Below are 12223 nucleotides of genomic sequence, written 5' to 3'. Positions count from 1 at the left end.
CCCAGGGACCCAGGGACCCAGGGACCCAGGGACCCAGGGACCCAGGGACCCAGGGACCCAGGGACCCAGGGACCCAGGGACCCAGGGACCCAGGGGCTGATAGGCTTCTGAGTTTATCCTCTGACCTCCACATACACTCCATAGCAGCACACACTTATACATATACACATGTGCTTATGAAAATAAATAATTATAGAAAAAACAGTAAAAGCTCATCAAAACATACAACTAAGATATGCTCAGCTTAGCACATGTAAAGCCATGTAAACTGCACTTTAAAGAAACTGCAAAAAAAATTAAAATCAGGGAGGGTCATCCAACTGACAGTTTTTCCCACACTGTGACTTTTTCCCATATTAGGACATGCTAAGATATATCTCCTTCATTTGAACCAAAGACCTCACAGTGGCTGGTATCAGTCGAGCATTCCTTGCAAAGGTTGCTGCTCTCCAGCACAGCCTGAGACAGCGAGGTAATGAGTCTTTAACCAAGACTCTTGGAGCAAAGCAAGGAGTGAAACAGCGTCTGATTCCAAGCTGATGCTCTGTGCTTAGTGGCAGTGGTGGCAGAGACCCAGACAAGAGCATACAGAGGAGAAGGCAAAGAAAAGATGTGGCCAGGGAGGAGCAATCATCCATGGGGTAAGGAGGAGAGATGGCAGGATACCAAGGGAGATGGGGAGCTAGAAGGCGAAGAGCGGGGTTAATCTGGTGCAGATCTGTCACTTGGGGTTTTATTCCTTGGGGCAAAGTTACCCATTCTCTTGCAAGTCATCCCAGTCACTCTTTAATCTCATGGTCTGCTGTTTCTGGAAGGGTTATGGATGCCTGAATTATCTTCTTCTACTACATACTCGTTTAAAATGATAACACAGGAGACTGAGCTATGTCAGACAGAAGCAGCATGTGTCACCTCAGACAATGCACAGCGATTTCTCTGGTTTTCTGGATACCTTTTGCCAAGTGGGGCCACCACTAACTTACTTATGATGTCACCGGGCTATTTTTAGAGCAATGTTTCTTTGTTGTATTTTAACTCCTGTGTTATGTGCAGCCATGGTCTGACATGGAAGAATGCATTACAGTGGTAGAGCAAGAACAGACACAGCATATTAGCCTCATTGATAGAAGCCTACACATTGTAGATACCCTACAGCCCCAGCTCTACCTGTTTAAAACAAATCCATTCTTCCCCCCCCCTTTGGATTATATATTCAAAACAAATCCATTTTTACTTTTAGCACTATGAAATGATTTGTAAAAATCATAAGCTTTTCCTACCTTGACAAAAATGGTTGAATTGCATTCTTGCAACGCCTCCATTAAACTAATCACATGGAGACACACCATTTCTACCATCTGAAACAACAAACATCCAAGTCAATTTCATTCCCCATGAACTCAAAACATTGTAAACTCATCAGCAGCCACAGAGGTCTGGTACCCTGCACCCAAACCACAGAGAATGGCTTCCATTCATCTCTGAAACATTGTACCAGAAATGGACCTTTCAAAGTCCCGATGGCCTTGAATGCTCCTTCCTTGGACACTCGAGTCAGGCTGCTGTTTGAACTTTAGGGTGGCTTTCACTGATTTTCAGGGCTCTCGGGCTCCCGTTGGAGGACTAAGGGTTTCAGCATCATTCTGGGTATCCTTCTAGGTCCATCTCTCTCTCCACTCACAGGGAGGCCTCTTGGGGAGTGGCTTATAGATCTGCCTCTCCTGTCATAGTCCCAGTGGCTCAGGTAGCCATGCTCACACTAGTTCAAATGAGATGGTGTCCCTCATTGGAAATCCTTAGGGATGGATTTTAAATACTCCAGGGAGGTTGTACTAGACTGCCTTCCTGGGTTGAATAAATTTTTCAGGAAAAAAAATAATTAATTAAAATTTGTATGTAAGAAATTTTGTATGTAAGAAAATATGTAAGAAATGCTCTGGGGACATGTTTACTTGTAACATTTGAGTGCCAAGAGGGATTTTGAGGAAAACACAGGCACAAAACTCTGACATTGAATGAAAGTGCTAATCTCTATCATAATGTGCAAAGCTCCAGTTTTGGCGTCTTCAAAATAACATAATATTTGATCCCTGAGTTCTTTTTTGGCCACAGAACTGTGATCCAATAAATACAATTATTTCTTTAGTACCAGGACCTGTTTGCGAACCCTATCGTGAGCATAGCTTTCCTTGACCAAACCAAACATCCTTCCATATGTAATAAATACCATACCATCTCCTCCAATGAAAGGAAAGGAACGTGCTTCAATAAAGGAACTATGGGGTCCTCCTTCCTTATAAAATATTCCTCAGTTGCGACATCATGCCCAAATACCTCTGTGGCCAGGGCAGCAAGGGATCCTAGATACAGCGGAATCACTATTGTGTGCTTCCGGTTTGTTAACTGCCTACGGATCAGAATGACACCCATGGAACCCTTATGGCCAAGACCCTGGCTGCTGACCCTTCAGCTGGGAATCCTCCAAACGCCAAATGAACCCCCGAGAATCTCTCACAAATACCTCCCACACACCTCCAACTAACTCCAGAAAGGCTATCCAAGTTTGCTTAATGAAATAGGTGCAGGCTAAGTGCTCCCCAGCTATTTCCAGTATAACCTGAGATAGCCCCTCTCTTGGCTTTGAGACCTTCTGTGGTTAGTCTGCTCTCAGACTATGATAGAAAGGTACCTAATGGTGGAGGTTTGCCCATATTGCTTTGGAATTTGGACCTGGCATGGCTTTTTTCTCCTAATCCTTTGGCCTTACAACATCCTAAAGGTAGAAATTTCATACCTAATTCATTTAGCACTAGGTAGGAAAGACAAACTATGTCTGCTTTGCATTTGGTTGGATTGGTTTTTTTTGGTTTTTTGTTTTTTTACTGTTTAAGACCTACAACATGATACTTTGATATGGTAGCATGGCTAAATAAAGTCACTGAATACTGGCATTCCGCTACATCCTTATTTGTGGGTTTGTGACTAGGAGTGGCCATCTTTGCTACATCCTTATTTGTGGGTTTGTGGCTAGGAGTAGCTTAGGTGTATCTCAGAGGGATCCTCAGGAACTCACCACTTTATTGTGGGCCATCAGCTGAAGGATGCTCGGTGTCACCCTGCTCCAGAATTCCAGTGCTGTTAGTATTGCTGTGAAGCTGAATTCGTTCTGATTTTGGACGTTCGTTGCCACGGCACTCTGTTCGCAGTATACCGTCCAGAGCTGGGCAAAGATGAACGCATGGAAGAGGGAGCACATGTGGAGCACACAGGTCTGCAAAGGAAGAGGAGGACGGGTGTGCGCCATGCTCACAGCAGGTGGTCTTGCCAGGGAGCACAGAAGACTCACAAAGGTTCTATGCTTTGAATCTGCTTTTCTCTGTCAGTGGGAGTGTTCGTGGAGGAAGAAAAAAACAAACTCTTTCTTTGATTTGCAGACTGAATCTACCAACGGTCGTGTCCTTTCCTGAAACTGACATTTTCATCCCTAAGGTGGATTAGGAACACGGATGTTCTAGTTAGCCATGTTAGCACATTTTCACATCTATAGAACAGGGATAACGGCAAGCTTGCTGAAAGGGCCAGCTAGGAGTAAAAGAGAAGCAGGCAAGACCCTCCTCCCTGCACTTAGACTCACATGGCAGCAGAGCAGTGTCAACAGGAGACCTATCCGTGGTGGGCACTCACTGCCACAGCATTATGGAGGCTTTCCACAGACTACTTCCTCAGTTCCCAAGCCAACCTACTATGGACTTTACAGATGAAGAACTGAAGCTGGGGAAAATTAAGTAATTTTTTTTTTTTTTGGAGTTTGCAAAGGTTGTGAGGAGCAGAGGAAGCCCCGACTGAATGAAGTCTTGGTTGAATATGTGTTCTTGACATGGGCACTGCAATATCCCATGGAAAATGGTGAAGTCTTCCTTCTCCCTGGAGTGAGGCCCAAAGGGACGACAAAATATTTTTCTGGTCATGTCCAGATGCTGACAGTGTGTGCACAAAGTGTCTACCATATCCCCCCGTTCCCAGATGCTTACAGCCTGAAGACCGCTCCCTCACAGGGACTGCTCCTACTAAGGTTAGTTAAACCGGCCTCCTTGTCCAGATGTATACCATAGCCTGCCTCTGGGTTTGTATCTAATAACCACATCTCCTTGTTCAGCTGTACACAGAAACGCCACTGCCCTGTTCAATTCTATCTAATTAACATACTGAGTGTCTGGGATGCTGAGCCTTCTCTATCAGACAGTCCAGTCCACCAGGTCCCAGATTTTCTGTGTGTCCGTCTTTTCTAATTTCCTCCACTCCCCAGTCAGATCAAGTTCTTTGAACCATGCAAGAATGATGCACCAAGGTACAGACAGTTCCTCTGGAAACATCATGTGGGTCATCTGGACAGGTACTTCATTTCCTCACAGAGCTAGCTCTGGCCTGAGTCTCAGGTTCTCTTAAACCTACTGGGATCTCCGAGAGCTTGCCTAAGCTCCAGGACCAGCCCTTGGATCCTGGTAGCTGACTTGTCTGGTTTGCAAGTCTGAGTTCATGACTTATATCAGCCTGGGTTTTGCTTTATTCTCTTAAGCATGCCATCTGTCTCTAAGATTTGCAAACTTCCTCTGGGTAGGTGAATCTAGTGTGCTTTGCTGAGCACCACGCTAGCTTTCTCACTTTCATGCTGTGTGTTCATGTGTCCTACGGGATTTGAGTCCAAAAAAAAAAAGTACATAAAGAACAAGATGGGCATACATCTCCCCCAACTTCATCCTTGGTACTGAAAACTGAGCAGCAAATTTTTATTGTATCTGTAGCCTGTTATTTCTCTCTATTGTTTTGAGACAAAACATTGCCTGGGAAACCACCTCTCCCTTGCTGTTATAATTTATCTCCATAAAAGTAAGCCAGAAAACAATTTAGGGGCAGAAAAGACAGCCTGGGAATTTAACTAACTTTAAGTAAGGCATTAGCCCAGCTACTTTCCTAATAGACACGGGAGAGTGAGCAAAATGCTTTCTTCTCAGAGGAATCTAATCAGTTGATAAGGGTCCTGTTGGCCAATTCCAATGCACAAGGTCTGAGTCCTGCAGAAATCACTTACCTTTGATTGCTCTGGAAATCCAATTAGGATAACAATAAGGTGGTCTGCAATGTGGGAACCTGCATCCAGAGGTATGGGAAGGCATGGAGAGGAGGCGTTGGGACAGACTGCATTATGCGTGAGGGATCCCAGAAGCAGCCAGGACAGCAACCGGATGTGGGAGACACACTCGATGAATTCTTTAGGTCTGTCAGGGAAGAAAGGCTGCATTAGGGGTGACTTTATGTTTTTCTCTTTCCTTCGATGCCCAGAGAACACTTAGTGGAGGAAGGGATTACGGTGTAGTCTCACAGGCTGGTACATAAAACAAAAACGCCAAGGCCAGAGTGGAAACCCAAAATCCTTTCTGTTTGTCTCGCTTTCTACTCTAATCTTGGATTTTCCCTTCTGGAGGGGGAGGCTTTGGTGGGACAAGTCTCCCTGGACTCTTCTAGAATCCTTTCTTCTCAGAAAGTTCTTCCTAGACATCCTCACAACGGGAGGAGGAGCAGAGGAGAGGAAGACACACCCATCGAGTGCTTTATCTTCCACTCCCGTTCGCCCTCAGTCCTTCCTCTGGGATGACCCCGGTGAGCTCCAGGAACTCAGCTACAGGTGCCTGGCTTCAAGCTTCCACAGAGGCATGTCAGGGGCATGCACCTCCTCATAGTTCATTTCATCCCTGCAGCGGCTTCTGCTCTACCAAGTTGCCTGGAAGCACGGGGTGTGTGATTCACAGAGCCCGGCTTACTAACTAGCTGAGGTCTAGGGTTCAAGTGATTCTTCAAAGATTTCAGCTTCCATCGGCTGTAAAAACAAGCCAGGGTTAGATTAGGGGCTGGCTTCTTTTATGGGTAGCTCGTCACAAACTGCCCAAGGTCTGCAAACAAACATAAGGATGGTATCTGTACCCCTTCTTCTAGCCAGCTCCATTCCACTCTTAGAAATCTTCAACACGGCCATTAGCTCCATCTAAATCTCAGGGATTTGGGAGCACTTCTGCTCACTTGCATGCCCATTTAAAATTTATTTTATGTGTATGGATACTCTGCCTCTGTGTGTGCGCCATGTGTGTGCAGGGCCCCCTCGAAAGCCAGCAGAGAGCATTAGCTCCCCTGGGACTGGAGTTACAGACAGCTGTGAGCCCAATGTGCTGGGAATCAACCCCAGGTCCTGTGGAAGTCCAGCCTGGTGCTCTTAGTCACAGAGCTGGCTCTCTAGTCCCCCTCCCCCACCTTTAAGATGCTAGGCACCTAGTCCCCCTCCCCTACCTTTGAGATGCTAGGCACCTAGTCCCCCTCCCCCACCTTTGAGATGCTAGGCACTTTACCCTTGCTGCATTGCAGAGGGAGGATGGTAGAGCCAAGGCAGATATCGGATCACGGCTTTGTTATCTCTGTGGTTGCCCCGGGAGATTTCCATAGCTGCAATCTGAGCTAGGCCAACTTTGAGATGACCTCCGAAGGTATCCTCGTGAAGAGGCTGGGAGCACGTCTTCATGTGGCTCTGTAACATCAAATGATACATTGTAATCCTGGCAGACACCTGGAGGCGTCCCAGACCACTTATTCTCTCTTTTTTTCTTTATTCTCCTCTGGTATATTATTACATCCTGACCTCAGTTTCCCCTCCCTCCTCTCTCCCAGTCTCTTTCTCTGCCCACCTCCCGGTCTTCCCCAGAGCCACTGCCTCTTCCTCCTCCTTTCCCCTCAGAAAAAGGCAGGCCTCCCAGGGATAGCAACTAAACATAGCAAATCAAGTTACAAGAAGACTAGGCATAGCTCCTCGGGTTAAGGCTGGATGAGACAAGCCAGTAGGAGGAAAAGGATCCCAAACACAGGCAAAAGAATCAGAGACAACCCCATTCCTACTGTTAGTAGAAAGGTCAGGTTGTTCCCAACCCCACACCATAGCACCCTAGGCACACAACCTGCTTAGCATCTTGAACGGTTTCCCTCTGTGGAATTGTTCAATTTTTTTTTAGCTCTAGCATCCCTTCCCTTAGAAAGCCTTCCCTGAACTCCATAGCCAGATCCATGCTACTGTTTACTATTCCTTTACAGCAGGTATGAAAGCCATGGCTTGATTACAGCTTAGGTAAACTAGTCACTACGTCTGGCCCCTAGCAAACGGTAAATTAAATGAGGGCAGCTATTGTGTCTGCAGCCTTGTGTTTGCCCACCAATGCAGTGCTATAACCAGGCTAGCCATAACGCAGACTCTCAGTGCATATTTGCTAAGTTAGTTTTGAAGCTTTCCTTTATTCAAGGACTTAAGACATAGGTTCTAGACCCAGTTCTGTCCCAAGTAGCCAGTGACCATGTTTGAGTCACTTGTCTGGTAAGAAAGCAATGTTGGGATATGGCTGCTGCCCAAGCCATTGTTCTCTGCGGCAATTCTGCCTTCCACAGACAGAGTCATCTGCTGAGACATAGTCCAGATCCCCCAGCGCTCAGACTTCCCAGTGCCAGCAGCATTAGCTTGGGAGATGAGTTTACATGGGATCAGGTATTGGTGGGCATACATCCTCACCCCTTCCTTCCTTACCTCCTGCCTGGAAATCAGAGGGCCTGGCAGGATGCTTGTGCTACGATACCTCCCCCCATCCTCAGAGAAGCTCCCCTCTTCTGCAGTGTAGGCTTTAAATCCTGTCTTCAGGGGCCCTGCCATGCCAGTGCGGCATTGGTACTGGGCCGTGAACTCTCTTGGGAGCCACTACGATGCTTCTGTCTGTCTGTTTGTCTGTCCATAGTCTTAGTAACTTTCCTATTAAACTCTTTGCTTCCCAGCAGTTCCTCTGAGCAACCTTCTTGAAAATCCCCATCCCTAACCTGGTAGCTACCTGAGGGCTCCTAATAGGAGTTAATGGTCAGGGGTTGGATTGTATCAATGTTTCGACCACCACTGGCATTTGTGAATATTTTTTCAGAAGTTTCTGTAAAACAAGCTCTAAATGTTTAGGGGATGGCTGCTGCCTCTTCTTTTGGTACTGAAGTCACTCAGGTTCATGTAACCAGTCCGTGACTGGTTGACCAGTATATGACTAACAGACAAGGAGGCTCTAAAAATGGCAGGGTCTGGACATGGGAGACACTACTACCTTGTCTTACAGCTCTTCCCGTCTCTGTAGCAAGAAGCACCCTGATGGGCTGCTCAGAGTCTAAAGAAAGAGCCTAGTGAAGAGGCAATGTTCTCGGCAGATGGATTTCTGAGCCCACGGGCTCCTGTTTGTCACAAAGGGAACTGTTCAGTGCCCCTCCCTGGATGGTTTCGGCCTGCCATCTGTCCAGAGCCTTCCTCAACTCTTTCAGACTCCTGATCTTTTAGCTCTGTGGTAGGACCATGGCAGAGCAAGTCCACTGCCAATCATTAGTCTCACCGCTATACCCCTGAGAGGGCAATATACTCAATAACCACACTGGGATGTTGTTCGCCATGTAAACTGAATCTTGTCATCCCCTTCATCGAGTTCTTAAAGATGATAGCTTCAAAGCAGACACAGTTACTGGCACGTGCTTGGCCCAGGGGCCACAGTCTTCCTGGGTTGTTTTATATCGATCTTCAGCACATTAGACAAGGAAGGAGCCTGTCGACTCTTATGGAGACTAGAGCTTGAGGTATCAAGATGTCTCTGGCTGGTAGGAGGGGACACCACCAGGGCTCACAGCAGTCTGAGGTTCAGCTCTGATGTCACCACTTTCTACGGAGAGTGACTTGACAGGGCCATATGACCCAAGCCACAGTTCCTACATTTTGGAAAGGGGCTAGCATTGAATCAGGACATTTAAAGACTGGAGAGAGTATTTTTAAACTACACAAAAAGCTGATAACGTGGGACTCTCCTTTCTTCCTTTTATTTTGCAGAACTGCTGGACCCCAATTCTTCAGACCCCCCAAAATGGGCTCATTCTATAGTGCTGCAGCTGCTTCTGCAGGGAGCAACAGATTCCCTTCTGGGTCTACCCTACTGTCACTCTGTTTTGTCCCCTAAGGGGAGGGGCGAGTGGACGGAAGGCCGCTTACCTTGAGCTTGGTTAGTGTGTGCATGTCAGCCATGAAGTCCAGCACCTCACTGACGTACTGCCGTATGCACTCCATTGCTGCCGTCCCGCACTGAAACACAGGGGCACGGCTCAGTCACGGCGCCACTTCTCATGCCACCACAGACTCACTGTGAAGCTGTCTACGTCTCTGTTGCCCCACCCCCACTGCTACCTTCAGTACAAAGCTGGTTAAAAACAACAACAACAAGAAAAAGGTTTGTGCTAGAGAGCAAAGAGACAGGAAAGCCTGAAAGAAAGGAAAGGAATTGCTACTTCCACCAGATAATTGAAGTGACGCTTCCTTGCTTTTAAACCGGTGTAAACACAAGAGTCAGACCTAACTGATCCATCCCATGCTCCAGGGAAGTCTCGAAGTCTCAGATGCCTATGAGATGAGCGCTCTCAAGGTTTACACTACCTTAGTCATCTCTACCCGGCCCCCGGAACACACACAGGTATTATATTGTGTTTGCAGGGTCAAAGGTTGTTTTCAAATCAAGCAGGGTTTGACTTCACATGCACAGATGTGTTGAGGTTGAGTTCTTTCTAGAACAGGTAACTAGAAGAAGGGAGATGGACTTCCTCATACACTTCAAGTGTGTTTGATCAACTTCAGGACAAAGGAAAAGGCACGCTTGTGTGGCGGGTTATGGACTGGCAGGGACCTGCCCTCTGGGAGCAGTGTGGTGAATCTGGGATTCGAAGTGAGGCAGCAAAGTGGACGGACAGGCAGGCTTCCTCATCAAAGCTGTGCCTGCCAGAGAACCCACATGTCGGCTGCATAATTCGGATCAAAGGCGTACAGGCTTTGAAGCCCAGTGAATACCCTGCTTACAGCCTCTCTGGGCTTCCTTTAGCGAAATCTGGAACACTGCAGACTTAACTAGCTCACCCAGAGACTTTCATTTCCCCATATTCATGTAAATCTGCACCGCCCTGAACTGTATCACCTCCCCTCTCTTCTAGAATGTTCCGCTTGTCAATTCCTCTGACAGGATAACAAACGGTAAAATAAGGTCAGTGGCCAGCCTGTCAGCATTTTCCAAGCAGCTCACACGTTCTAAGGCCTTCTCCTTCTCATTTAAATCCAGTGAAGGAATTATAAAAGGTTATTGTGCTCCGGCTTTTGCAATATGAATCCTTCAATGTGAAACCAGGATTCCCCTCCCCGATTTATTCCACACTCTCTGACCTTTCATGTATCATGCAAATGGGAGCAGAGACTCTGCTCTTGAATTTCTTGAAAGGGATTTGTTTCTTTCATAGGCAATATTTTATACCAGTTCAACTAGGCAAATGTCACTGAAAAGAATCACTCGGAACATTATTCAATATTTATCCTTGCATAGTTAGTTTGTTCCAGTGGCAGCGACTACACCCAGCTTTAATACCCACCTTGGGCTCAGGAAAATCTTAGGGAGCAAACCATGTGCATTTAAAAAGCGCACCCTTGTAATTTCCAATCCCCCTCTTCCTTTGTAAGATGTGGACATATCTTTAGATGTGTCACCAGAAGACTAAAACAAGGGACCGTGCTCCCTGCATTTCAGAAGGATCTGTCTGCTCTGACAGGAAACTTGTGACAAAGGAGATGGGCTCGCACTACCGCAAGCATGTGAGTTGAAACCCCTCTGCAAAAAAAATCCATCTGTTTTAAAAGCTATATTTCTTATATTATAAAAACAGCGCGAGTTCATTGCAGAAAGGTGGAAAACACAAAGTATTTAAAAAAAAAGCAATGTAAAATGCTATAATCCTAAACCCTGCCTTTCTCTTTTGAGAGTGGCGTGGTTCATAGTTCCTTCAAAAACTCTGCTGAGGGTACCTAACACGCAGGGAACAGAAGACTGACGTGACTTAGCTCTGTCGTCCTCCGGTTAAACGCACCACAAGCATTTCCTTGTGGAGTAACATTCTTTGACATCTTTGCTTGATATCCACATAGCAGTCTACCTTATGGGTGGACCTGGCTTTATCTAAGCAGTGGTGGTGTTGGGCGTTCCCCTTGCTTCCCGTCTTTCTTATTTTAAAGGGAACATCTAAAATGACACTCGAATGTAAGATATCTGGCACCCTTTTATTTTCACAAATAGATTTCTAGACGTGATTTATCAAACTGGCCTCCCCGAGGTTGGCTTCACTCCCACCAGGGGCTTCTGAGAATGCCATGTCCACACGACCATCTGTAAGTGTAGTTAGTAATCAAGAGTCTGCCGAGGAGAGTAGAATGGGTGGCACCTGCCAATGGTGATAAGGTGCCAGTTATGACAGGCAGATCCTGGTGTGCCACTGGGTAACAATAGTGCCCACAACTTTGCCCTGAGGATTGCTCATACGTGAAGTGTGATTATAATTAGTGGTAACTTGCAAACACGACGCGAGTGCCCACGCTGTGGTGATGGTTTCACAGGCGTCTCCTGACCTCCAAATCCATCAGGTTTCATAACCAGCGATCTAGAGTTTTTTTTTTTTTACATGTCAACCAAAGCTTAAAGTTCTTTGGTAAGAGAAAAAGAAAATTCTTCTAATTATTTATTTCACTTTTATGTTCTATTGTCCTTGAATTAATCAATTCATTCATTCATTGGTGGCAGGTGAAAGTAGAAGATGTCTTTTGGGGCTTCTTGTTGTTATGAAGGACCTGGGTTCGATTCCCAGCACCCACATGGAAGCTCACTACCTGCTCAGGCACCAAGCATGCACGTGGTGCACAGGTGAACATGCAGGCAAAAACACTCATACATATAAAATAGTAAAAAATAGGTTTGTTTTTTTTTTTAAAAAAAAACAAGATGTCTTTTGAGTGGCCTCCTTTGTGACACTGGAAAGGGCTCTGGAGAAGGACTCTGTAATGGCTGCTTTGGTGGTGGTGGTGGTAAAGCTGCCTTCTTCTTATTGATTCTGACTTTTTGCCGTGTAGCAGTGCATTTCTTTTACCAACCATGTAGGTAGCAACTATCACCCTTTAAGGAATTAATCAACACAGGCAGAGAATATGCAGAGCCTTCTGGCTGCCCAGGCACATAACTGGATCACATTTCCCATCCTTTCTTGCAGCTGCTGTGTCCTTGTGTGAGAGACGCCAAAGAGATATGGTAGCCTAGACCAGACC

At 46.3% G+C, this 12223-nt stretch overlaps 1 protein-coding gene across 8 annotated transcripts in view; it reads right to left on the bottom strand.

Annotated features, from left to right (window-relative positions):
- Unc79 (unc-79 homolog, NALCN channel complex subunit) overlaps positions 1 to 12223 on the bottom strand; it is a 236261-nt gene that overhangs the window by 9630 nt on the left and 214408 nt on the right. For all 8 annotated transcript variants that reach the window (XM_021178827.2, XM_029484464.1, XM_021178826.2 and 5 more), the window contains 5 exons: positions 9092 to 9181; positions 6399 to 6574; positions 5090 to 5276; positions 3074 to 3271; positions 1281 to 1358 (listed from right to left, as the gene is read on the bottom strand). In XM_021178827.2, coding sequence (XP_021034486.1) covers positions 1281 to 1358; positions 3074 to 3271; positions 5090 to 5276; positions 6399 to 6574; positions 9092 to 9181 — 729 coding nt within the window. The remainder of the gene's footprint in view (positions 1 to 1280; positions 1359 to 3073; positions 3272 to 5089; positions 5277 to 6398; positions 6575 to 9091; positions 9182 to 12223) is intronic.

This window comes from Mus caroli, chromosome 12 (assembly GCF_900094665.2).
Source record: "Mus caroli chromosome 12, CAROLI_EIJ_v1.1, whole genome shotgun sequence".
NCBI lineage: Eukaryota > Metazoa > Chordata > Mammalia > Rodentia > Muridae > Mus > Mus caroli.
Note: the sequence above shows the minus strand (reverse complement) of the source record. Positions and strands in the feature narration are given on the sequence as shown.